Source organism: Malus sylvestris, chromosome 7 (genome assembly GCF_916048215.2).
Source record: "Malus sylvestris chromosome 7, drMalSylv7.2, whole genome shotgun sequence".
NCBI classification, from domain to species: Eukaryota; Viridiplantae; Streptophyta; class Magnoliopsida; order Rosales; family Rosaceae; genus Malus; species Malus sylvestris.
This window is the reverse complement of record NC_062266.1, coordinates 3258202-3286059: the sequence shown is the minus strand read 5'-3', so window position 1 is coordinate 3286059 and position 27858 is coordinate 3258202. Positions and strand designations below refer to the sequence as shown.

General features: G+C 39.5%; 4 protein-coding genes and 1 long non-coding RNA gene across 7 annotated transcripts; 3 read left to right on the top strand and 2 right to left on the bottom strand.

The window, feature by feature from the left end:
• The first annotated feature begins 5 nt into the window (after positions 1-5).
• LOC126630390 (uncharacterized) lies at positions 6-1940 on the top strand. 2 transcript variants are annotated; one of them, XR_007625981.1, is made up of 4 exons: positions 6-196; positions 288-909; positions 1015-1078; positions 1363-1940. It is a non-coding gene; the product is annotated as an uncharacterized LOC126630390 (long non-coding RNA). The 2 variants fall into 2 exon arrangements; XR_007625980.1 differs by having other exon boundaries at positions 1015-1940.
• Positions 1941-4380: 2440 nt separating this feature from the next.
• LOC126628068 (subtilisin-like protease SBT4.4) lies at positions 4381-6815 on the top strand. Its single transcript, XM_050297651.1, has one exon. It carries the CDS (start codon positions 4407-4409, stop codon positions 6603-6605), a length of 2199 nt encoding a protein of 732 aa, XP_050153608.1. The 5' UTR covers positions 4381-4406; the 3' UTR covers positions 6606-6815.
• Positions 6816-7715: 900 nt separating this feature from the next.
• On the top strand, positions 7716-10119 carry LOC126627798 (subtilisin-like protease SBT4.4). Its single transcript, XM_050297352.1, has 2 exons — positions 7716-9914; positions 10006-10119. Exon 1 carries the CDS (start codon positions 7716-7718, stop codon positions 9888-9890), a length of 2175 nt encoding a protein of 724 aa, XP_050153309.1. The 3' UTR covers positions 9891-9914; positions 10006-10119.
• A 1214-nt stretch (positions 10120-11333) lies between these two features.
• LOC126629530 (probable ADP-ribosylation factor GTPase-activating protein AGD11) lies at positions 11334-16353 on the bottom strand. Of its 2 annotated transcripts, none has more exons than XM_050299603.1 (11): positions 15985-16353; positions 15822-15902; positions 15600-15726; positions 15100-15180; positions 14378-14462; positions 13583-13658; positions 13307-13470; positions 12998-13226; positions 12608-12724; positions 12421-12516; positions 11334-11905 (listed from the first exon to the last, which is right to left on the bottom strand). In XM_050299603.1, the coding sequence occupies exons 3-11, from the start codon at positions 15646-15648 to the stop codon at positions 11624-11626; spliced, it is 1179 nt and encodes a 392-aa protein (XP_050155560.1). In that variant the 5' UTR covers positions 15649-15726; positions 15822-15902; positions 15985-16353; the 3' UTR covers positions 11334-11623. The 2 variants fall into 2 exon arrangements, with proteins under 2 accessions (XP_050155560.1, XP_050155561.1); XM_050299604.1 differs by having other exon boundaries at positions 16001-16353.
• Positions 16354-26010: 9657 nt separating this feature from the next.
• On the bottom strand, positions 26011-26728 carry LOC126630491 (40S ribosomal protein S25-2-like). Its single transcript, XM_050300610.1, has 2 exons — positions 26608-26728; positions 26011-26522 (listed from the first exon to the last, which is right to left on the bottom strand). The coding sequence occupies exons 1-2, from the start codon at positions 26608-26610 to the stop codon at positions 26199-26201; spliced, it is 327 nt and encodes a 108-aa protein (XP_050156567.1). The 5' UTR covers positions 26611-26728; the 3' UTR covers positions 26011-26198.
• Positions 26729-27858: the final 1130 nt, after the last annotated feature.

The window sequence follows — 27858 nt, the reverse complement described above, 5'->3', positions numbered from 1 at the left end:
TCTCTACACTCTCTCAAACCACCCTCTCTGAGGGCTTTTCACACAAACAAACAACACCACAACGATAACAACATCCCCACCATCACACTGGTGAACTTAGAATCGAAAGAGAACCCCCAAACCTTTCCAAACTCGCTGCACAGTGCATTCACTGTTCACAGATTTTTTCGACGAGTTTCCACATTCTCCGGTGAAGGTAAGCCTCAAACTCATCTAAAAGTTGTAGATCGTGTCCTTGTGTATGTTTGGAAATAGTTTTGAGAAGTTTTGGTGATGTTTGGATGTAGGAACCTCACGGGGAAAGCTTCCCTAGTTTTCTGACTAGCACATCACTTTCGAGGCATTTTCCGACCAAACCATGATGTGTTAGCCATCTTCATCTTGCAATGCACCATTATCTTCATCTCGTTGAGAACTATGGTTTTGTTTTTGAATCACTCGATTTGGTTGAGTATTGAAGAAGTTATGAGCGTTTGAAGTTTTACCCAAAAACCGGCCAACTCACGGCCTAAAACCGGGTCGACCCGACTCAATACCCCTAGATCCAGATCCAAACCCAAGTTACTACCAGGCCCAAATGTCAAGCCCAAACCCATATTTGTGACCCACTAAACCCAGCAAAAAAAAAAAACCCCAACCTAGGCCCCTAACCCACTAAACCAAACCAGAACCAAGCCCAACCTAGAACCCAGATCCCAGTTAGCGTGTGGGTCTGCGAGTGGTCGCCTGTCTTGGCCTTCACCGAAGGTACTGTGCTTCGCCTCTTCGTCGCATGGGCGCCTGTCTTGGCCGGCTCGTGGAGCACATGTGCCTCCACCGAAGGTACTGTGCTTCGCCACTGTCCATGGCGCCGTCAGCAACTTTTTCGACAACCCAACTCAGCGCGTGGCAGCTCTGGGGGCACCCAAGGTCCCTTATATGTTTTTCAACGTTTTGAATCCATTTATGACATCCGTTTTCCGAAATTCAATCGTCTTAGTATAGTTTTATTAATTGGTTCCTTTACGTGCTTAGGTGCGTTTGTTAATGGCATTTCCGTCTTCCCTAGTTTGCATGGCTCTTCGACTACGAAGTATCTGTGAGTGGACCCATTCCAAAATGCATGATTTAATTATTAGAAATGCATACATAAAAAGCATGATTTAATGGATACGTTTTATGAAACGTTAATGAGTAAATTGGATTTTACGCTTTATGAAATATCATGCTTTACTGGACTTATGTTTACTAAGATATTTATGAATATGATTTATGATATGATGTTTGAGCTACTGGGCTCCAATGATATATATTTTGGAAAGATTATGTTCGATGATTTTTTTATGTGCTTATTCAGTGGTTACTCATACTATGTGCCTACAGGCGAATGATATCTATATATGGCTTCAGTCGGGTGATGTAGGGGCCTAAGGGTGAATGAAGATTTATATATGAATTCGATCGAGTGATGTAGGGGCCTACGGGCGAATGAAGATTTACATATGGCTTCGGTCGGGTGATGTAGGGGCCTACGGGCGAATGAAGGCCTTCGGGCGATTTTGATACCACTACTAAGCACACAATATATGATATATGTTTTATGAAGTTTTATGGCATGTTAGGGTTTTCGGAAAAGCCTATTACATATTATATTATTGAGTTTTCATAAACTTTGGGGGTTAGTACGTTGAGGAATAACTGTTTCAGTATTACTTATATATCAACTTGGTCCACTCATGTTTTGTTTTATACCCCCTCAGAACCTAGGAACGAGGCATACGATCCGAGCTCCAAAGCATTCTCATACCAGTGACTTTGTGTCCTTCACTCCACTTGGACATTCTTGTAATAGCACTTTCTGTTACACCTTCCGCTTGTATTCTGAACTATTAGTATACTCTGAACATGTCATACATTATCACTTTTGTTTTGTTGACAGTTAAACTTATTATATTATTTTGTTGAGGTTGTATTTGAATATTACATTGTGCAGTTATGCACAAAATTTATATGCATGTTTCACATGTTCTTGGCATATGCATTCATTAAATGACTTGCATCACCCTCGGGTGTTCGCCATCCCGTTGTCCTTCGGACACGGGGATCGGGGCGTGTCAATTATAATGTATTTTGGCACAAACATTTAAGTGCATCAATCTATTTTAATATAATTTCGTATAGAGATTTCAATACACTTATGAATTTGTATTTTTTCTTATGTGTTATTTGGAAATATTTTGACAACTCCTTAAAAGTGAGTGATTTTTCGTTTGAGGGATTAGAAGAGGATTAGACATGAAGAAATCTCATCCCTTCTAATCTACTATTTTGGAGAGGATTGAAATGGATAAATTTTCTTTGTAAGTAATTCATTTGGTATGTTCTAGATGGTCATAATTTTTCATTTCTCACCTCAATATACCTTCAAATTAAGGAGTTATTTCTCCAATCCATTGCTAAACAATCTTACAAACCAAACTAGCCCTAATGACCCTTTTGGTGGACCAGATCGGACAGGACATGAGCCATTAAATTGAATACGAGTCCATGCCGTTCTTTGATGGGGTCCAAATATAATTTGGACGTACAAGATGGGTATCCTAGATGGACAAGGATTTTCTGCTCCTTTTTTTCCATACTCTTCCATCCTTCTCTGTTTGTGTGGTCACAGTTAAGCTATGTCCTTTTGTCTTATTATCTCTATAAAAAAATCAATATAAAATATTGACGTGGCTTAATCGTGACTACACCAATAGGGGGAGGATGGAAGTGTATGGGAAAAAAGGAGTAGAAAATCCTTGTCCAACCTAGATACCAATATCGTAGATTCGGTGGGATATGAAACCTAAGTACGATGGGATATGAAACCCATCCTCACGAGCAAAGGACGCAAGGCTAGTGTTTCTTTAAGTAACCATTGTTAGTTAATTAGAAAGTTAGGAGAAACTAAATAGTTATTGGAGTCTCATTATTTACAACTTCACCATACTATGTATCATTGTATTTAAAACTGAATTATGATAGAATTTACTTCATTTTAGTAGCGTTCCCTCCAATTCTTGCAAAGCGGGAAGCCTTTTATCATTGCTTTCCACTAAGATCCAGAAATTCTAATAATTACAAATGTAAAAATTAATATTTAACAAACGATATTAACTATTAGAGAAAGGGGATAACAGAGGACCTTTGACAAGGACTAGTAAATACTTTTAACCACTTGAAATACAAATTTCGTTTGTCACATTTTTAGTTTAGAGATTGATGTTAAATAACAAGATATTTGATTCAACAATTTTCATGTGAGTAGGAAAACTAATAAATCTGCATTTCCAGTAAATCTTTTGAGTATACGTAACCTAGTTATCTTCAAAGATATATATAACCAACTCATGACTACATTTTTCGTCAGCAACCAACCAAGAAATTATCGATGAAGAAATAGCCAAAAACGCCCTCTTTCCACTAGACTACTTCCCTATAAATTGAAGTTTCTTCCAAAATAATCTTAAGGTTTAATTTATTTTGTTGTCAATATTGTTCTTTTGATTATATGGTTTTTTTTTTTTCAGTAAGAAGGGCATTAAATTGATTATTATTATTATTAAAGATGCAACATAAACTGCACCCACACTATTTTTCAAAAGAAAAAACGAAGTTAAGACTTGAAATTTGACAAAAAGGAAAAACATAGAAGTTTGAACAATAAAAATTACCAAGAGAGTTAGTGAGCAATCTAATATGCATGCAAGGTCACACAGCAACAAGGAGCAACTTTGTTAAATGTGTTTTGGTTAGTAGCTAAACATGCGATTAAAGTGAAATCGGCAAGGCCAATATGTCATATAATAGTATAGTTTTTATCGCAAATGGTCTCAGAATAATATTATAGATTATTGACAACAATGGAAAACGAAAAACAAATTGTTCAGGATCGAGTTGTTTGGTATAAACTTTCCGGTGATAGCTAGCTAGTAGGTGCCTATCTACGATGCTTTCCGATATTGCAGCAAATCCAGCTAACATATGTAAAATCTGATACAATTTCTTGAAGTGTTCGGATATTGATCAGTGCAAGTAATCCGGGTTTGGCGCGTAAAACGTGGGTTGATGCCGATATTTGATACCTTAGTTTGTACGTAAACCAGCCAGAGTTGGCAAATCTTGGATTTTTGCAGCATCTTTAGAAATTATTCGGGCCACAAGCTAATCCAAATCTGTTAGTGCACATGAAATGTGCATAGGATCCTACGTGAGCTTGGAAATTGTGGTTAAGGTATCGAATCATCATGTTTAAGTTAGCTGAAGCTTGTAATTTGTAAGGTGCAGTAAAAAAATGGAGGAGAAAAAATACAACAAGGTAGGTAGCGGTGAAGAGATTTCGAGTATAAATTAGTCCTTGCTAGTTATGATTGTGATCATCGTACAAAATGGCTAAGTATGGAGCTCTCTTGTTTTCTTATGCTTTCCCTATTCTTATACTCACTATCAGCTTCTTCAGCAAAGCCATTGGTCAAGAAGATAGAAAGGTTCACATTGTGTACATGGGGTCACTTCCGACTGTTGAATTTTACTCATCGTTGTCTCACCACCTCGGTATGCTAGAAAGAGTTGTCGAGGGAAGTTCTGCTGCAAATGTCTTAGTCAGAAGTTACGGAAGGAGTTTCAATGGATTTGCTGCCAAGCTCACCGAGCGCGAAAGAGAAAAGCTTGCTAACATGAAGGAAGTGGTCTCTGTGTTTCCAAGCAGAACTTACCAACTTCAAACAACAAGGTCTTGGGACTTTATGGGTTTACCAGAGAACGTCACTCTAAATACCACCAGTGGCGGTGAGAGTGATATTGTTGTCGGCGTGATTGACACCGGAATTTGGCCTGAATCCAATAGCTTTAGAGATGATGGGTTTGGTCCTCCTCCCAAGAGTTGGAAAGGTGCTTGTGAAGGTGGCCAAAATTTTAATTGCAACAACAAGATCATTGGAGCTCGATATTACACATTAGAGGAGTCTGCAAGGGATGTAATAGGTCATGGAAGCCACACTGCCTCAACGGCAGCAGGTCGTGCCGTGAAGAATGTGAGCTTTTATGGACTAGGCAATGGTACTGCAAGAGGAGGAGCTCCTGGTGCGAGAATCGCGGCGTATAAAGTCTGCACTGATCAAGGATGCACTTCGGAGAATATCTTGGCTGCTTTCGATGATTGTACTGCTGATGAAGTCAGCATTATTTCAGTTTCACTTGGAAGTCCTTACGCGCCTCCTATGGAAGATGATCCTATTGCCATTGGTGCTTTTCATGCAATGAAGAAAGGGATAATGACCATACAATCTGCTGGCAACAGTGGCCCTGGAGAGGGTACTGTATCAAGTACACCACCATGGATTTTTACGGTTGCAGCATGTAGCATCGATCGTAAATTCATTGCCAAGGTTTTTCTTGGAAATGGACGTACATTGGATGGGCTAGCCGTGAATGCTTTTGAATCAAATGGAACAAGTGCACCTTTGATATATGGAAGAGAGGCTTCGAGTCACTGCTCAGAATACCCTGCACAGGATTGTGCAGAAGGCTGCCTAGACCCTGACAGAGTCAAGGGAAAATATGTGATGTGTGATAACTTTGGAGGACTAATTGAGGCTGATCGAGCTGGTGCAAGAGGTGCGGTTTTAAAGAATGTAAGAGATGATGTTCCTTTTGTTCTCCCACGATCTATGAGCGGTGTAAACAACAGTGATTATAATCTGGCCAAATCCTACCAGAACTCCACCACAAATCCTCGAGCAAATATAGTAAAAAGTGAAGTCATAAAAGATCCTACCGCACCAAGTGTCGCTTCCTTCTCTTCGCGTGGTCCTAATCCAATTTTACCAGAAATTTTGAAGCCGGATATTTGTGCCCCAGGAATAGCTATTTTGGCTGCATATTCTCCAAATGCTTCTGCCTCAGCCAGCCCTTATGACCAGAGGCGCGTAAAGTACAATGTACTATCTGGAACCTCCATGTCTTGCCCCCATGCTGCTGGTGCTGCTGCATACGTTAAAGAATTCCACCCGGATTGGTCTCCAGCAGCCATCAAGTCAGCTCTTATGACTACAGCTTGGCCCATGAATGATACAAGCACTTCCCCAGGCGAATTTGGTTATGGAACTGGACATCTCAATCCTGTAGGAGCTAAGCAGCCGGGACTTGTGTACGATTCTTCTAAAGAAGATTACATTAAGTTGCTTTGCATGTTTTATAAGGATGAGACTCGAGTTAGACTCATCTCGGGAGATAACAGCACGTGCCCTACTGGCTCCGACAAAGGAACACCAAAGGATCACAATTACCCTTCAATGCTTGCTAATGTAACATCAAGGGCATCATTTAAGGTTGAATTTCCTAGAAGAGTTACGAATGTTGGCCATGCAAACTCCACATACAAGGCAAGTATCTCCAGGAATTCTGAAAATGCCGACATCAAAGTTGTGCCTGAAGTCCTTTACTTCAAATCCTTGAATGAGGTGAAAAGTTTCGTTGTGACCGTTGCTGGACCAGGCCTGTCCGTGGCTGGAATTGTGACAGCGTCACTGACTTGGTCTGATGGAAGTCACCACGTTACAAGTCCAATTATTGTACGGGGAGTGTAGACCAATCTTAGCCTTAACTGCACTGTTTGTAGTAATAATATTCGGGACTTGATTGTTGCATTGCATAGCAAGCAAACTTTCTGATTGTATGCGAAACATTCTTCATACTAGTCAAGTTCATAAAATAAGGCCAAACAATGAGGAATTTACGAGAGAGAAACAATGATATTTGAATTAACATATGAAATTTGTATGTAGAATTTGAATTTCTGTTTCCGAAGTGTAGTTAAGCGGCCAGTTATTATGTGTTTCTGAAGGGAAGTATGCTCATGAATCATGATCTCTACCGCAAAATTATTGAACTCGAGAGCAAGTTTCAAATCTTGATCTTACTTCTGTTTGCGATATAATCTTGATCTTCGATTATATTGCAGTCCACATATTTCTTATGTAACCATACAAATTTATTCAATTGTATGAATTTTAACAAGGAAGATCTATGAAGATGACTTAAAAAATGAACATACCTAAAAGAGTAGTTAGCGCCATATTAAGTTACCAATTAGTTAGCGCTTGAGCGCTGTTGTATATTAGACATGAGTTTTAGTTGAGAGAGAGACACCCTTGTTGGTGATAAACATTGCAATGTTCACAATAATAATCTTTCTGAAAGTTGTGGTATATTATTGATGACCTAAAATGAACCGGTGGGATCATGAAATTACTTTGTGAAACGGGTCTATACAACAGATTAGTGTCATATTAAGTTACTAACTGTTTAGTGTTTACTGCTTAAGCTCTTGTGTGTGTGGGAATGACTTAATTTTGAATATAAAGAAAAATATCAGCGTATAACATATACAATTGATCTTGATATAGTTAATGGAAATCCATACAGCTGCAATTCAGATGGAATTGACCTTCTTCTTGGATTTAGTTGCCAAATATAAAATGTACACAATCTGAATTGTATTCAACATTTGGATTTTGTTCATCCTGCATGTAGAAAGAAATAAATTTCCATGTCCATAAAAACTGTGGTCAAGGGATAAAATCGATTCCTAAAGGAAACAAAATCTGGATGTTAGTGCAATCGAGACTTTCGTTGTGATTCATCAAACCATAAATTACTCGTCACTGGTTACAATTGTCATCATCGAAACAAAAACAATGGCAAAGCATGGATCTCTCCTGTATGCTTTCTCCATTATTCTCATGCTCGCTGTGAGCTCACCGTCTGAAGCCGCTGATCAGGAAGATAGAAAGACATATATTGTCTACTTGGGATCACTTCCTAAGTATCAGTTGTTCTCGCCATTGTCTCACCACATTGGTATTCTCGAAAGCATTACAGAGAGCAGCTCTCCGTCGAATCTCTTGGTCAGAAGCTACAAAAAGAGTTTCAACGGATTTGCTGCCAAGCTCACTGACCGAGAAAGAGAAAGGCTTGCTAACATGGAGGGAGTCGTCTCTGTGTTTCTGAGCACAACTTACCAACTCCAAACAACACGGTCTTGGGATTTCTTGGGTTTCAGTGAGAAGGTCAAACGAAACCCTACTGTCGAGAGCAATGTTATTGTTGGTGTCATCGACAGTGGGATTTGGCCTGAATCAAATAGCTTTAGTGATGAAGGTTTTGGGCCAGCTCCCAAAAAGTGGAAAGGAGTTTGCAAAGGTGGCTTCAATTTCACTTGCAACAGCAAGCTCATTGGAGCACGGTATTACATTGATTCCACCGCTAGAGATGAAGTAGGACATGGAACTCATACTGCCTCAACAGCAGCAGGGAATCCCGTAGAGCCTGTGAGCTTTTATGGACTAGCTCAAGGCATTGCAAGAGGAGGAGTTCCCTCTGCGAGGATTGCTGCATATAAAGTTTGCGGTTCAGAAGGGTGCAGTGTAGATGGGATCTTGGCTGCTTTTGATGACGCCATTGCCGATGGAGTTGACATCATTACAATTTCAATTGCAAGTGAAACTGCTCCCCCGTTCCATGAGGATCCTATAGCAATCGGTGCTTTTCATGCAATGGAGAAAGGGATACTTACCTCGAATTCTGCAGGCAATTATGGCCCTGCAGAGCGTACTGTATCAAGTGTAGCACCATGGATTCTTTCAGTTGCATCAAGTAGCACAGATCGTCGAATCATTGACAAGGTTGTTCTTGGAAATGGAAGGACACTTGTCGGTAGTTCAGTGAACACTTTGGAATTAAATGGAATGAGTTATCCGTTGATAGAAGGAAAGGAGGCGTTAAGATCAAGTGGATGCGTGGACTGTGAAGACGGTTGCCTAGACCCTGATTTAGTTAAGGGAAAGATTGTGGTATGTCGCCAGGCAAATGGCAGTATCGAGGCTCATCATGCCGGTGCAATAGGTGCAATTACAAGCACTACCCGATCTGATGTATCATTCATTGTCCCACTACCTGCCACAAGTTTTAGTAGCAAAGATTATGATGTGGTGCATTCCTACCTCAACTCCACAGCTAAACCTCTAGGGAACATACTAAAAAGTGAAGTCATAAAAGACCTTGCTGCACCCACTGTCGCTTCCTTCTCTTCGCGGGGGCCTAATAATATTTTACCTGAAATTATCAAGCCAGACATAACTGCCCCGGGGGTTGAAATTTTGGCTGCATTTTCACCTGTTGCTTCTCTGACAGTTAGCTCTGAAGACCTGAGGCATGTAAAATACTGTATACAATCTGGAACCTCCATGTCCTGCCCGCACGTAGCTGGTGTTGCTGCGTATATCAAGACATTCCACCCCAACTGGTCTCCAGCTGCCATCAAATCATCTATCATGACCACGGCTGGGCCTGTGAATAACACCAGCAATTCCACCGGTGAATTTTTGTATGGTTCTGGACATATCAATCCTCTAAAAGCTGTAGATCCGGGGCTTGTGTACGAAACTTCTAAGGATGATTATATTAAGTTGCTCTGCTCGATCTTGGATGAGGCGAGTGTTCGACTTATATCAGGCGCTGACCACCCTTGCTCTGCAAAGACCGGGAAAAAATCTCCTAAGGATCTCAACTACCCTTCAATGGCTGGTACTGTTGCACCAGGGACTTCTTCGTTTTCGCTTAAGTTTCGTAGGACAGTTAAAAATGTTGGCCTTGCAAACTCGACATACAAGGCAAATATCATCTCAAAGTCTGGAGTTGACATCCAGGTGGTGCCTCAAGTTCTTTCCTTCAAGTCCTTGAACGAGGAGAAGGCATTCGACGTGACAGTTTCCGGAAGAGGTATGCCATATGGATCACATGTATCTGCGTCGCTGGTGTGGACGGATGGTACTTACAGTGTTCGAAGTCCAGTTCTTGTATTCAGCCTCTAAGCTTCGTCACAAGTGATCGCTAATGTAGATTCACTGCCCCAAACAAAACATATTTTCTGATTGTATTTCATCCATTTTCATCTACTTAGTTGAAATAAACATGTTTTTGTTCTAGGCATATTTTAGGAAAAGAGGGGAAGAGGGCCGGCGGCAAGGAGAGGAAAAATAGAGAGTTTGGGAATTATGTGGTATGATTTCTCACTCATTTGTGCCTTTACTTATGGTGATAAGGAAGAGAGGATTACACAATCACACAACTAATGGAATTGGAATTACAACACTTCCCCCTTGAATGTGTAAATACTCAAATAGATGACACATCAAGTCTTTAGTTAATGCAGAAATAATTAATTAACTAATAATAAAATTAAGCACAAATTATCGGCACAATCCGCAACAACAGCGCCATTTTTTTGGTAGCAAGAATATAATCTCTTCAGTTTTAACGAATTTGTATCTACAAAACAATTAACATCTTTGATCAAAGACCCACACAGGCCCACAAGGTGAGGAGTTTGACTAATGACTCTCCTAAGAATAACTCTAAAAAGAGTGAGTGTTTAGGGTTTGTATGCGTAGCAAAAGCTTACCAAAGTTTGGTAGAGATGAGGTATTTATAAGGAGGTGATCAGCCTAGGTGGAGGGTTTTGCCCTACACGTGGTGGTTTCCCATTATCTTAGGTTGTGTCGTCCGTGGGATCGATAAGGAAATAATATTCGTAAGATATTAATTAGGAGATAATATCTTGGGATGATGATAGAAGCATCCTTAATTGGTTGCAATGAGGATTTCTTACTTGTTTGAGTCGATCTTCAATTGAGAATGTATTAAAAATAGGATTCGGTGATTAATCCTATTAAGCACTGTACCTTGAAAACCTGTTTGTAACATGTAATTTGACTTTCTGAATTGCTGAGATTTCTCTACTCTAACTCGACGGTTGTTCGAAACGAAACTAATGTCTTGGCCAAGGTAGTATGCTCACCCTTGCACACAAGTCTGTATCCCCCTCTACCAAATTATTGTCTTATCAAGGAAATGTTAGAAAAACAGGGTAGTTCTGTTCCTACAAGTAGGAATGTGTTTCGATTAGCATCAAAGTTTCATCAATTTTTTTTTTTTTTTTGAAGAGTAATTTCCGACATCAATTTTCACGTTCTACACACGCCTCTTAATTATGGCCTCGATTCTCTTCTGATATGTTCGATCCAATGCTTTGAAAAAAGGGACGGTGTGCAGAAATCCTCTCCCTTTTTTCACTTGTTATCACATTTTCGACAAGGCTCTTGAGTTCTGGGCACCAAAATTTCATGTAGAACCTTATATCTAAGAAAGTCTATCGACGAGTACGAGAAGAAATGGAAAAATTGCACTACATTCGCTTATGCTTCCATCCAAAGTTCTTAAGAGAAGATTACCAAATATGAAATACCAGAGCAATGTAAATGTTGATGGATGAACTCCCAAATTTCCCAAACTGGACACTGTTTTAAGTTTCATACAGAAAAAATGAAAAATAAAATCGAATCCATCTGCATACCACGAAGTTCAAATCCTAAATTTTTTTATCTACAGATTAAAAAGAAAAAAACTACAGTAATATACAACCGAGACTCGCTTGACAGAGCTATTGATATAATGACTTCTACGGTATAACATACACAATCTATCATGGTGAGTTGCAAACCTCGGCATCATAAGGGTCTCGTAAGTTCCATTTCCTTAATGCCGGCTATTGATTAAGAGGCACACATTCAAGCTCAATCTCCAGTATACCCCTCTCAACATTCTGTAGCCTGAGAGAGATCTGCTGTCTTACTCTCCCGTCTACGAGGTTGATGACACCATCTTTTACGAGTGTGTTTTCTTTGCTGGCTACCCACTTTCCGAGCTGCATCGGCTCATTGATCGTGGATTTCTCATAAGCTATAGCAGCACTCACCAGAGGTTGAATATCAATCTCGGCCTCACCCATATAATCATCAGCTTTGAACGTATCTTTGTCATACACCAGCTGTATGTAACGATAGAAACATTACTAGAAAATTTTATCCAATACTGAGATGCAAAGCACACATACACATCTTCATCGATAGTAAGGGAATGCTAGTATACGATTCTATAGATTATGTGTACACAACAATAATAAATCAAGTCAAAAACAAAAGCAGAGAATCTTATCAGTTTCTTATGGTAGGCTATGACTTGTATACGCTTTCCTGTAACTGTGGAGGAAATTTCGTGCACTGGGGAATTCAATTTTACAACTGTCCCAAACTAAAGGGGAAAAAAAGTTTCTGAAATTTATTGAACGCTTCCTTTGACATTAGTGCTCAATAAACAATTAATTTATGTACAAACGTTTTAGGAGAAAATCATTTTTAGTTTATCAACTGCAACACCAGAAAATGTTGCATTAAATAGCAATCTCAACACGATACACATGAAATTTGAATCTATAATGTAAAAAATAATGCATTGGGTGGACTCGATGTCATAGTATTTTCATAGGAACCAAGTAAAACTTACCACTTTTAGAGGAGGTATGTGATCAGGAATTGACAGCATCAGGCTCTCATTCCATACGGGATTAAGATTGTTCTTTATGACACGCGTCTTCACTGACTGCAACAAATATTTAGGGAAAACTGCATTTTAAGTTTATTGACAAGGTTGAATTCATGTCAAAACAACAGCTTAAGTAGAAGAAACTTACTTGGTGACCCAATGCAAGGATGACGTAAGGGTCACTTGTCATCATATCCCGTACAACTAGGTTGGTTCCTTTAACCACATTCACCTTGATTAATCCAACAAATTCGATCATACCTGCCTATAATGTACACTTGAAGCAGTAAGATTATATGCATATCAACCAAAATTTCAAACTTATACAAAAAACTTTGATTTCTCCTTTGTGATTGTCATGGATTAAAACTATGGCACAACTATTTCTGGTTCACATTTAAAAATAAAAATCCTTTTTTCCAAATAAAGAAAATAGACATGGTACTATATAACCTCACTCCAAAGGGAGCAAGGGCATCAAAACGACTGAGAAATAACAAGATAAAACAACACAGTAATCAAACAAAAAGGCCATTACCATTGGCATTGAGTAGCCCTTCTTTGCGGTCTTATGTTCAGAGTCTTTTCTTCCCCAGCTGTTACGAAATGCCTGCCCAATACGGTTTTTCGTTGGTTGTTTCTCATACTGTTTCTTATCTTGGGTAGAACTAATAGTTGAATTGCTAGGAGGTGATTTCTTATTAGGTGGAAAAGGACATGACAACGGTTCATTGGGGTTCAAGAAGTCTAGCAGCTCATATTTTCTCCTGCATATTCAAGTAAATCTCAGATTTAGAATAGTATAGGTTTCAAAACAAAGTAATTGAAAAGATTTTACTTGAATTACCTTATAAAATAAAAGCGCTCCTCTATAGAAGAATCTGGTTTTGGTTTACAGAAATTTTCCGGCAAGCAAGCCTCATACTTCTTGTTTACAGTAGTATTTCCTCCCATACTTGCCAAGATATCAACTTCATCGTCTGACCATTCATCTAGCTTCACTGATACAACCTATCATATTTCCAGATCAGATTAGAATCTCCAAATTCCAATACTCTATAGTCAAAGTTTCGCATCATACATTCTTTCTGGTAAATCCAGAACAAGGTACAATAATCCATACCTTCGAAATATGCACTCCAAGGCTTCTATGTACACCAGAACACTTTATACAAATAAATACTCCGAAGCTTAAAGATCTGATATTGAACCAATCAGCAGTCAAAATACAACGTAAGCAACCAAAACAGTCATAGCTTACATACATCTAGGAAGAGGTAGTCAAAGTGAAAAACTCAAAACATGAGGTTGTTTCGTTTACTAAATACCAATATCATCAAGAAAGTTGGGGTTCCACTATAAAACTAATTGACAATATGGCGAGATGCCCAATTACTTATAAGCACATGCAAAGTCCCTTTCTTTCCTGATGTGGGATTCATACTCTCAATAGTATCATCCAACTCCTAAGTTGTGAATATCTCTCACCTCAAATTATTGCGCAAAAGATATCAATATTACCAACAATTCTAAAATCAATCGTCAAATTCACAACTACTCATTAAGCATCATTGTGAAAACATGTGTCATTACTCATCACAAATTTTCCTTCAATCCACGTGCAGGACCCACTCTCAAACAGTGAACATGCATGAAATTTGCACTGTCCTCATTGGGATATATACTTAACTCAAAATTGAGCTCAATAGGATGAAAAGAAGATTGTACAGATAATATACTAATTAATGGTGGACAGGAAAAAGACCATGTAAGATACTTTTTTATTGAATACCAGTTAAGACACTTGAACACCTTCTATTAGTTCGAAGTAACTTCATAAAATGTTTTCTTCAGTTTTTATTAAAATTAAAACAGGATAGATGGTAAAACATTCTCTTCATGCAAATATGATACTCACACCCATTTTGGATCTAGAGCTCCACAATCTGCACAGGACCTGTTGGCAGATTGGCGCAACAAAATCTCCAGCCTTTCTTGTGGACCTGTTCAATGAACTATAACGGTTACAAAAGATACGATGTGCTCTTATTACAATGTCACAGGGAGACCCACAATAAAGAAAGGAAAATCATCCCAAAAAAACAAAAACAAAAAAAAAAAACAAATCGGTACATCAGATAGAAGAAAGCTTGGTGATGCAGAACTTATTTTTCAGGATTTAATTCTACTGGTACATGATTTTTAGGTATTTATAACCACACGTTGGGTTCTCAAATGCTGGACGTATCTCCCTCATTACCACTAACACTTTTTACATTATAAACCTCCTATTTGAATTTCATATTCACAGAGTCTTTTGCCTGATCTCCATGAAGGTAAACTAGAGGCATCAAATAACAGGATAGAAAATGGAGGTATTGGATATCCCCGAGCTATCTATATACTATATCTGATCCACTGGCAATTTGAAATGTTTCTTGGAGCAATCATGTTGTATGTTAAAAGTCAATATCATAACTTTGAGTATCATCTATTCAAATGGCTTACTGCAATTTTGAGTGAATAGTGACACGCCACTAACAGTTAACTACGCTAACATGTCATGAAAATGAAAATCTTTGCAAGTCAGAGCACACACGCATTCTTAAACATGCATTTGATGTAAAGGATAAAGAGTACCAGATAATGACCGTTGGTCACTAGGGCATCTCCAAGCCGGTGCGTCTGAACATAAGAGATCATACAGGCAAGAACCTGATCCTACAAATGAAACATGTTCATTTATTGATGAAACCCAGTATAAATTCATCTGTGCAACACCGTGCAATCAGTTCATCAACTTTTGTACTCTTGAAAAGTATGTTTAACATCAAGAAGGTACAACATCACCAAATGTTGTCATTAAACAATTTTAAACCACGTAAAAGCATCAAAATTCTGAGGAATTAATGTAGATTTTTACTTGAAAGTTCCAAAATAAGATATGACATGACCAAAACCATTTGTTTCATTGCAAAACACAAATTTATTACTTTTCTTTAGCAATTAATTATCCTGCCCTCACAAGGTAATATATCATATCCTTTCCAAACGCTGTAAATTTTTATGAAGGTCATAAATGCAGCTGCAGGATAAATCTTCTCAACTATTAAAAACCATTCCTAAAATAAAATTTATACCTGAAACTTTGTTGGGAACAGAATTATCTTGCTGGGTAGACATCTCCATCCTCCAATGATTCAGACCCAAATCATGAAAAAAAGTGCTACTTTCTGAGGATACCCATTTAATCAATCAGCAATTCCTCTGCATCCAATTCCACATTAATTAAATATATACCCATTTAATGGAAAGGGGAAATCAAAACAGATATGAAACAAAGGATTTAAAAGGGTTCTTACAGATTGAAATATAGGTTATCAAAAGAAAAGGTGGAATGGGTTTTTATCTGAAACAAAAAGGTGTTCTTCTGAATTTCTTCCCTGCACCAAACACAACCAAGTTAGGCAAATTGGTAGACCATACATACATTTTTCAAAAACAATCCACCAAGCAAAAAACTACCCAGATGGGTCCTCACAGATTGAGAGAAATTCATGACATCAAACAGATTGAAGCTCAAAACTTTGGGTTATTTGGATTGAAATACAAAGGGGAAAAGGGAAGAAATTGGTGGGTGGGCCAAGAATGTGAATAATCTTATCTTTTGTGATAGGATTTTGTGATGGAAATGATGAGAACAATGTGCAATGTGGGTTTTGTCAAAATATTTTCATTCCTTCAATTCTCTCTCTTTCTTTAATTTTGTATATAATAATTGCATTTGAAAGATACAGTTTTCTGTTTTTTTTTTCTTGGTAAACAGAGTCTGGCATGGAAAACAAATAAAACAAATAAAACAGAGTTTGGCGTATCTTCCAGGAAAAAGAAATATAAAAAATGAGCTTCGGGAATGAAGCATTTTGTGGTAGTTGGGTGATTGATTTATCATCCATTCGTGAGGCAAACATGTATACACGTTTAGTCCTACCATAAAGATCCAACAAAATATAAATAAATAAACAAATAAATAAATAGTCATACCCAATCATTACTTGTGGCTCAACAGTGAAATGATGAATTTCATATCCGTATTTCACAGGCACGTTTTAGATTCGATTTCTGGCACGTGTGAATCACATGATAGCCTTCAAGAGAGGCTGAAATATCTCTACAAATCTTCCCACTCCAAGAAAGGTAAATTACAGTAACGAAGCCACTAATTGGCCTTTTTTTACTAAAATAAAAAATAAATAGTCCCACCACATCAACACAAAAATTAAGTGAAACAACACGTTTATATTAGAGACCAAAATATATTGTAACATTTTTCTTATTTTTGTAAAAACGATATTGGGTAAGGAGAAAATTGAACTCCGAACAAAAGAATCGAATGCTAGGATAAATGCTACTAATGCTATTAATAAGGAAATTAAGCTTGAAATTTAAAGTATAATACTTGACCATTCAAATGACGATGAGTATGAGTTTTTACTCAAAATTTCATTGCTAATTCATGAATTTTCATGTTTTTTATTAGAACCGTTTATATTATAATTTATTATATAAATATAGCCTTTGTAAAAAATAATTAAAACTAGGAAGTTTTAACGAAATACTCCCGGTACTGTTCACTTTTAATGAAAAATGACATTTTTATCTATCCTGGTAGTATTTACTTTCTGTTGTGAACATTCCTAGTTTAAGTATGATTGTGTAAATCCTAAATTAGATTTGATTATAGCTATCATTTCCTATTACAACTTGTATTACTTGGAGAAGAAGGAATATCTTCTCACCCTTTACTACTATAAATAAAGGCACAATGTAGGAGGGATAACAACACACACATTCCCCTACAATTCTACAAACACACATCTCTCTTCCCTCTCTCCTGTGCCGCCGGCCCCTCTCCCTTTGTTAGATAAAAATAGACCATAACACGTTATCAGCACGCTCCTACCGCTGCGATTAGGAATCTGACGTTGGAGAATTTTTTTTCTGCATCAAACCAGTTCATCCATATCATCACACAATCAGGTTCTTTCAAAACAACGGCTTTTAACTCGATATTTTGCAAGCCCTGATAGCATGAACATTCACCATGATGCATGACTCAACTTTACGTTTAACGTATTTTAGATTCTACATAAATTGTGTATGCCTCATAACCAAAATTGCTGCAATTATGTGAATTTGATATTTGCCATGAATTGAATCTTACATATGTATATGCATTGAAACTATTATTTGCATATGCATCAAAGTAAATATGTGATTCATTGAATTATATATGCATCTAATTGAATTAATGAAAAAAAAAAGAGAAATTTTTTGCGATTGGGACCTAGGGTTCTTTCGAACCCGTGACCATCCTGCAGATGGGGTCTCCATGCCAAACCGAGAGCCTGCACCTCTCCTCTTCTCCAGAAAACCCACGGAGCAGAAGCTCTAAAACCCCAAACCCAGAAATTCGATACCTTTCATGGTGTCCCCGACCATGGCATGGCCTGCAGCCACAACCCTGAACCTTTGGTTCATATTCCCGACGACCTGAAGTTGTACCATGTCGGCAATTGAACCAAGATTCACTGGAATCTCGTCGGAATTTTCTCGAAAATTCGATTTCAATTTTTAGGGTTTTATAGTTGTTGAAACGTTGAGATTCTCTTATCTCCGTGGTTGTCCATGACAACTGTGACTCACTCCGAGCCCCAACAACCCCGACACGACCACCTGCAATGGCGTCGTCGATCAAAACTGATGTTCTTCCCCGGTGATACACACCCAGCACACACTGGGGTGTTTTTGGTTCAGACCCGAGCCCATTAAGGCTTAGATGGACACGGTTACAAACACCAGCCCTCCGGGCTTTGGTGTTCTGCTTGAAGCCTTGCCATCTGGGCTCCTAGATTGCAGCCCATCCATTTGGCCCATTTTCTTCTCGGCCTGATGAAAAAAAAAAGAAAAAAAAAATTTGTTTTTTCTGGACTCGCCTGCAGCGGCCCAGCCAGAAAAAAAAGGAAATTTTTTTTTGTTTTGATTTTTCTTGGACCTGCCTGAAGCAGCCCGTGTGTGAAAAAAAAAACAAAGAAATTTTTTTTTGCTGCCTACAGCAACCCATTTCTCTTGCCATGTCTCCCCGTGAGCCTGCAGCTCACCCATGAGCCACCCGTGGGCTTTGCCCATACTTTAGGCCCTCGAGATTTTATTATTTAATATCTTTAAATAATTTGGGTTTTTATATTTTTCACCCACATTGTTAATTTGGCCCAAAGTCCAAATAATTAATTCAATTATAATTATACACCTACAAGTTATATCTCTTGCATATACTTGTTGCATCTTTGTTTGCATATATATTGCGTTTGCCTGCAGGAATATATGAACCTGAAGTTCATAATTACTTTGAAACCTGAAGTTTCTTATAAACATGCCTTGTTTGAAAATCTGAAGTTTTCACTTAAACATATCACCCATGAAAACCCGAAGTTTTTCATGCAAAATTACCAATACATGTCTATTAGAACCTGTATGTTCTACTCCTATGTGAATGGATTGATTTTTCTCCATTACACTAACCACATCTTGTCCATCTATTTTGTGATAGGAACATGTCGAATTTGAACAAACTCGACTTCATCGCTTTGGAAGTCTCTGGAAGGAACTATATCAAGTGGGTTCAAGATGTGAAGCTCCACCTCACTGCAAAGAACTTGCGTCCTGCTATTGAAGAAGCAACAGATGAACTTGTTGGCGAAGCTGAAAAAGTCACTGTTATGATCTTCATCTGAAGACATATCCATGACGCTCTGCAAACTGAGTACCTTGCTGAGGAGGATCCACGTGCATTATGGGTCGCTTTGGCTGATCATTTCGATCACCAAAATGACATATTCTTGCTTGAAGCAAGACACGACTGGCAGAACTTGCGCTTCCAAGACTTTAAGTTTGTGAATGAATATAATTATGAAGTTTGTCGAATCTGATCACTTCTCAAGTTTTGCAATGAAACTTTGACTGAAGAGGGTCTCCTGGAGAAGACCTACTCGACCTTCTCTGCTTCTAATATTGTCCTACAGCAACAATATAGAGCTCAGAAGTTCACCAAGTTCTCGGATTTGATCTCTGTTTTACTTCTTGCTGAAAAGCAGAACCAGCTGTTGATGAAAAATCATCAAGCTCGACCTACTGGGCTATTGCTGTGCCTGAAGCACATTATAGCACTAATCAGCACCCAACACGCCAAAAGAGGCGTGGTAGGGGCGGCCAGAAGCCATCCCACAAAGGTCAACAGAGCCAAGGCCCATCCAAAGGAGGAAACAAAGCCCAGAAGCGCCCAAACCTCGCTCCTAAGGCCCCGAACTTCAAGAATAAGGGCAAAGCACCCACAACCATGGATGACAATATGTGTTATCACTGTGGTTCAAAGGACCATTGGTCCCGTGTTTGCCGAGCTCCCAAGAAGGTTGTAGATGAATATCATTCTCGTCGTAAGAAGTTTGAATCAAACTTCATACAAGTGGACGAACCGGAGACTACAAAAATGGAGGTTTCTGACTTTCAAGAGGACACCACTCCTATGGAAGACTAGAATCTTAGACATAGACTTATTTCTTAGTTAAAATAAGACCATTAGGGCCGAATTCCACCTAGTGGCCGAACCCCCTTTTTTTTTTTTTTGATTTTGAACAATTTTCCTTTATGTTTTGGATTATTCGTTGGTGATTTGTTTTGGATATTAAGTTTTAATCCTTGAATAAATGAAATTATTTTGAATTGATATTTGTTTTTATAAACTTTTATGCATGTGACCGATTCAAATTAATTTTTCATTCTAGGTATGACTAGTGGGAAAGTTAGTTGTCTGGCAGATAGTGCAACCACGCACACTGTTTTGCGTGAACGCATCTATTTCACTAAATTCATACCTAAGAATGCACCTCTGACAACCCTCTCAGACCCATCCAACCTGATAGAAGGATACGGTAAGGCATGTATAATGTTGTCCAATGGTACAATCTTGACCATTGCTGAGGCACTCTATTCTCCACGTTCCGGAAGAACGTTACTCAGTTTCAAGGACATTAGAGATAACAATTACCATGCTGAAACCCATGTAGAAAACGGAGTTGAATTTATGTGCATAACTTCATACGAATATGGCCAGAAGCGTATTCTCGAGAACATGAAGCGTATCCCAAGTGGTCTGTATACTACGACCATACGCCCCATAGAATGCCACTATGTGGCCGGCCCTACCACAGGTGCCGCGCACGAAATTACACTTTGGCATGATCATTTGGGACATTCTGGACGAATAGTGATGCGTCGTATCCTCAAATCTTCACACGGGCATCCACTAACCCAAAGCTTAGGTTCGATCCATGAAATCGCATGTCAAACATGTTCTATGGAAAAGCTTATTACTAAGTCTTCTTATGACAAGATTCGTTCGAATCTCCCATTTTTCTATAACGGATTCAGGGGGACATTTGTGGACCGATTCAACCTCTCTGCTGACCATTTAGATATTTTATGGTTTTGATTAACGCTTCCACACGTTGGTCACACGTGCTTGTTGTCCACAAGGAACGCTGCATTCTCCAAACTGTTGGCTCAGGTTATCAAGCTCAAGGCTCACCACCCTGATTATTCGATCAAATTTATTCGATTGGATAATGTTGGAGAATTCACATCTAAAACTTTTGATGACTATTGCATGTCGGTTGGGGTTGAAGTTGAACATCATGTACCCATGTTCACACCCAGAACGGCCTGGCAGAGGCTTTCATTAAGCGGTTACAAATGATTGCTCAATTGTTGGTCATACGTACCAAGCTTCCGATCGCTGCTTAGGGCCATGCAATATTGCACGCAGCAAAGTTGGTCCGCCTGAGGCCTATTGCGACACAACCATTTAATGCCCTTCAGTTGGTCACCGAATGCGAACCCGACATATCGCATATGCGCGTCTTTGGTTGTGCGGTATATGTGCCGATCTCGCCGCCCTTACGTACAAAAATTGGGCTTCAATGAAGGATGGGAATCTATGTCGGATATGATTCTCCTTCGATTATTCGTTACTTATAACCTTTGACAGGCGATCTGTTTACCACTCGTTTCGCGGATTGTCACTTCTATGAGACAATCTTCCCGTCGTTAGGGGGAGATAAGAACGTCAACGTTCCTAATGAACGACGTGAATTATCGTGGACGACTCTCACTTTGTCTCATTTAGATCCCCACACCGCTCAGTCCAAAGCTGAAGTGCAGCACATATTAGATCTCCAGAGCATAGCTCAGAGCATGCCAGATGCTTTCATCGATCTAGCGCGCATGACAAGATCACATATTCCAGCTGCGAATACGCCTGAAAGATGGATGTACCAAATGTATGACGGACTGCCCTTCTGGAAGCCCGGGACACTAATTCTGGTGATCCACGTACATTAGCGGCTAGCCAATCATCTGCCCCTACACAAAAGCGTGGCAGACCCCTTGGTTCAAAGGATTCACACATCCGGAAGAGGAAAACCATGGCATAAGGTCCTGAAGAGCCTACCGTGAATCCGACTATCGCTTACTCATTCTACCCAACTCATGAGGAAATTGTAGATTACGGAAGCGTCCTTGAAGAGACGAATCCTCCTCCCGAGAATCGTGAGATTTCGGTCTATTATGCTAGCTTAGATGATGTGTGGTGTAGAAATGAGATGATTGTCGACGATGCATTAACATTTGCAGTAGCTACTGAGATCATGTTGAGTGATGACATTGAACCACGTTCCGATGATGAATGTCAACGTAGAGCTGATTGGTCAAACTGGAAACAAACAATCCAAGTCGAACTCGATTCACTTGCGAAATGTAAGGTGTTTAGACCTGTAGTTCCTACTCCTCCACATGTAAAGCCCGTTGGCTACAAGTGGATTTTCGTTCGGAAGCGTAATGAGAAAAACGAGATTGTGCGTTACAAAGCTCGTCTTGTAGCACAAGGTTTCTTGCAATGCCCCGAGATTGCCTATGACGAAACTTACTCACCCGTTATGGATGTGATTACTTTTCGCTACCTTATTAGTTTGGTAGTTTCCGAAAAACTAGATATGCAGCTGATGGACGTAGTAACCGCTTATCTCTATAAGGATCTTGATACAAAAATTTATATGAAAGTTCCCGAAGGACTTACATTAACTGGTTCAAATATTTCCAAACCCCAGAACACGCTCTCAATTTGGCTGAGGCGTTCACTCTACAATTTGAAACAATCCGGAAGAATGTGATATAACCATCTAAGTGAGTATTTAACTAGTCAAGGATATGTGAACAACGAACTATGCCCTTGTGTGTTCATTAAGAAGTCACATTCCGGATTTACGATTGTTGCAGTATATGTCGATGACATGAATCTCATCGGAACTCCTGAAGAGCTCGCAAGAACTGCTTTGCACCTGAAGTCGGAATTTGAGATGAAAGATCTAGGTAAGACTCGATACTGTCTCGGTCTCGAGATAGAGCATTGTTCGGATGGAATCCTAGTACATCAATCGAACTACACCCAGAAGGTGTTGCACCGTTTTAATGAGGATAAAGCGAAGTCTTCAAGTACTCATATGGTCATTCGTACGCTAGATACAAAACGAGATCCCTTCCGTCCGAAGGAGGATGATGAAGATATTTTGGAGCCTGAAGTTCCTTATCGAAGTGTGATAGGCGCTTTATTGTACTTAACTCAATGCACTAGACCCGACATCTCATTCGCTGTTAATCTTTTGGCAAGATACAACAATGCACCAACACACAGACACTGGACTAGCGTGAAAGACATCTTTCTTTACCTTAAGGGTACTACGGATTTGGGCTTGTTTTATCCCTACGAATCCTCGAGTGATGCCGCACCCTATGCTTATCGGGTTGATTCTCGCCTTGTTGGTTATGCCGATGCTGAATACTTATCCGATCCGCACAAGGCGTGTTCTCAAACGGGTTATGTCTTTACCGTTGGAGGCACCACAATCTCTTGGAGGTCAACTAAACAGACCTTAGTTGCCACTTCGTCTAACCATACTGAAATTCTCGCCTTACATGAAGCAACTCGGGAATGCTTTTGGTTGAGAGCAGTAGTGGGCCATATTCAAAGCTCTTGCGATCTTCATCCCGCCGTTAATGCCCTGACGATGATTTTTTAGGACAACGCAGCTTGCATCGAACAGCTCAATAAGGGTTACATCAAAGGAGACAACACCAAGCACATTGCGCTGAAGTTTTTCTTTACACATCAACAACAAGAGCATCAGAAAATTGAAGTCACGCAAATCCGTTCACAAGACAATATGGCCGACATCTTTACCAAATCACTGCCGAAGGCGACGTTTCAGAAGCTTGTTCATGGAATTGGTATGCGTAAACTTTCTAAGTTGTAACTTTGCTATTTCTCTTTGGAATTATGTCAAACTTAGGGGGAGTATCCTGTAGATACTTGCTTGATCTTAATGTACTCTTTTTCCCTACGATTAGGAGCATTTTTCCCAATGGGTTTTTGCTACCTAACTAGGTTTTAACGAGGCACCCACCTTGGGCTGGTCATATCCCTGATGACGTCCTGTAGACGTTTCTTTTGACTTTGCATTTCTCATACATTTTTCCTTAGACTATGGATTTTGTCCCTACTCGGGTTCTTGGCATAGCCTTAGGGTTTTTTAGTGAGACTTACTACTTATGCAAGTTCCTACCTTATTGAGAATAAGCGTTGTTCCTTGGAATCAGTGTCGATGAGTCGACTTCCTCAACTTCTGCATGATGCTAAATCTACCTTGAGTATTTACACACTCAAGGGGGAGTGTTGTGAACATTCATAGTTTAAGTATGATTGTGTAAATCCTAGATTATATTTGATTCTAGTTATCATTTCCTATTACAACTTGTATTACTTGGAGAAGAAGGAATATCTTCTCTCCCTTTACTACTATAAATAGAGGCACAATGTAGGAGGGATAACAACACACACATTCCCCTACAATTCTACAAACACACATCTCTCTTCCCTCTCTCCTGTGCCGCCGACCCCTCTCCCTTTGTCAGATAAAAATAGACCACAACACTTACACATTTATTTATCATTTTTCATTAAAACCAAAGTTTTTGAGGACTTTTCGTTAGTTTTCCTTTAAAACTAAGGCCAGATGAATGAAAATTGTAAAAGCATTATGAACCGCCAATGTATTTACTACAATAAATTGACTAAACGACCTTAGTTTTATTTTGTATTTGCATTACATGTTTATTTATAGTTGGCTTTACTTTTGTTTAGTTTCTCTTTATTTTTGTTCATGTTTGTGTATTTAGAAAACTAATTCGTAATTTTTGCTTGCAGGATAAGATTGTAGACGACCGAAATGCCGAACTAAGAGCTCTTATTCAATGCATATAAAAGATTACAACCTGCAGTTCCACTACTCGCTAAGAACATTGTTGACCTGGAAAAACTGAAGGGGAATTGGAGATGTTTGGAGACATCTTTTGACCCCAATGTTGAACAAGAGCAAGGAAAAGGAAAGAAACGTTGTACCGCTACTTCTGCCTGCCCCCAGGTTTCAACCGCGTCCTCCAGTGAAGAGTCGGAACAAAAGTCCGTAGACCGCTATAGCACCCGTTACTTAGACCTTATGCGACATTGCTTACTATCATCCACGTCCATCGGTTCTTAGGTTCGTTCGATTATCGCCTTGAACCACATTATTGACAGAACACACCACACTGCGAAACCAATTCTGTATAACACAAGGGCTTATGCATACTCATAGCCTCATAGCACATGTGTTGGGAAAATAATTTACGGAGATCAAACTGGGATATCAAGGAGAGAGATGATGCTGGAAACTATTTCAGACATGAGCGAAAAACCAAGGTCTTGAAACAACTGCTCTCCAATCCCTTACGAACCCGCCTACACTTGGAAGTACCATTCTACCACACTCCCACTAACGATCCATATTCAACTTATCGGCATTCCTAGGCAATAAATCGTTACACAAGTCACTCGCATTACGCTAATCCAAATCAACGTGTCCCCAGAAACATTTTACATAACCACAACTCCAACAACAACAAAGCCTTTTTTCTCACAAAGTGGGGTCGGCTATATGAATCCTAGAACGTCATTGCGCTACGTAACCACAACTCCAAGCACAGAAAATAAATAACACAAAGAGCGTCAGATTCAACACATAACCCCATCGGCAGAAGATCATTTCCACGGTATTGGCTGATCAACATTAGCGACCATCAAATTTGAGCTTTAAACAAAAGCAATCGTGTTTCATGCCTCAAAAGTCAAACCCTAAACACTGCAAATATAGGAACACCAACGGGGTAGTCGAGGATCCTATGCCTGAAAAGCCTACTATGCGAAAACATAACACATTTTCGATTGAGCCGACTAACTACAAAAACATAAGACATTTTCGGTGGTGAATACCCGAAAAGCATTATATTTCATTACGATTAAAGTGAAAAATCGGCATATATAGAGCAGGCAAGTAAAAAAATCAATTTCAACAAATAAGAACCGAGCATTGGCTGAAGCATATATTAGGTGAAAAATGGATAGTAATTCATCAAGCCAAGAAAATCTCTAGGTTTCCATAAAATTGTAGATTAAACAAAATCGACGCTAAATAGTCTGAAACGACATATAACGATACCCGAAACGACAATTAAACAAGAAAGAGCAAAGAGACCTAGGTGTTGGTAGCCCTGGTGTAGATCTGCTGGCTGGCGTGGGCAGAGACCATCCTGATCGAGCCTCTAGCCATCAACTCCCTGATGGCCTTCCTGGCCAGGGAACCGTTGATCCTGAGACGGTCGGAGAGAATGGACGGTGTGATGAGCTTGTACTTGGGGGCCTCAGTGAGGAGCTTGTCGTAGGTGCCCTGGTCGAAGAGCACCATGTTGTTCACCTTCTCCTTCTGCTTTCCCTTGCTCCACTTCTTCTTCTTCTGCTTGCCTCCTCCGGACTTCGCCGGCTTCGACGACGGCGGCGGTGCCTTGTCCTTCTTCGGCGCCTGAAAAATCAAAAACGAAAGATTGTCAGAGGCATTTACGCAAACAGATGGTTGGCGATCGGAAGATGATTGGGTACGTGCTTACCATGATCGGATTACAGCGACAGGGAAGGGAGGAGAGAGGAGGGATCGGACTACAGCGGCGGGCAAAGTGAGAGAGTGAATGAGGAAGCGATGTGAGTGGGGAGGTTTTATGACCTAGGGTTTCATTGGGTTATATGCCGACGACGTCGTTTGGGTGGTGTTTTTGTTGTGGGCTAGTGAGGTTCCTTGATCGAGTGACGGCCCACTTGTCAAAGTTCAACATATTTAGGCCCAGGTCTTTTTTCATTAGAAAAAAAAAAAAATTGAAGAGAAATTAAAGAAAATAATTTTATATTGCTCGTTTAAAAACAAGTAATTAGAATACGGATTCTCACTCAAGCTATTTTCTCAAAGGAATTTAGAATGGCATTGATTTCATAAAAATTGTTGACACAACCCGATCCAGAATGTTCACTAGGACTCCGAATCAAGTTGTGATGGCCGACACCTGGAAGGTGACAAAGCCATAAAGTGCAGTGATATGGAAAATATGAGTAAATTTAAACCTAAAAGTGTCTAAATATCAGAGTGCGCTGGTGAGCGGGTATGCACCCACTTCACATGTGTTGTCAGAGCATAAGTAAAGTACAGTAATGTGGGTAAAGATCATACCCTCAAAGGTAGCCACTTATACTGAGATTCGTCAAGAATCCTTGTCGATACGAACTTTCAGCAACTAAAACCTAGAGGGGTACAAAACAGAAAATGTGAGTAGGCAAAAACAAAGTTTTTGAAAACATCTTTCTCCTTAGAAAATATAATAACCTCTCACCATAAAACCCGTATAATTTCCCAGAAAATAATACTACATACGTATATAGAAATCATTCTCGAAAGCATTGGAAACAAGGTGTATGTCATGCCAACTATCGCAACAATAAATATGTAAGCCAGGTGAAATAAATCAATGTAAAATGATATGTCAGCCGAAGTCACCTAACGTAACCTGTACGGCTTACTCTATAGCTTATAATATATTCATGTACACAAGTCGGAACCACCTAATGTGGTCTGTACGACAGGGCTAGGTGTAAATATGTACGCTCAAGTGCTACGATCACGTGAAGGCTGTGTGAATAATCGCAGGTCACCTACGAGTCGGAACCACCTAATGTGGTATGTACAACAGGGCTGTGCACTAAACTTAGATCCAAAGTGAACGTGCGGTGCAGGAGGTGAACATCACGTGAAGGATTGTGCCCTGGCCACGAACGGCAGCACTAACACTAGGGTGCGGGATAATGAGCACTAA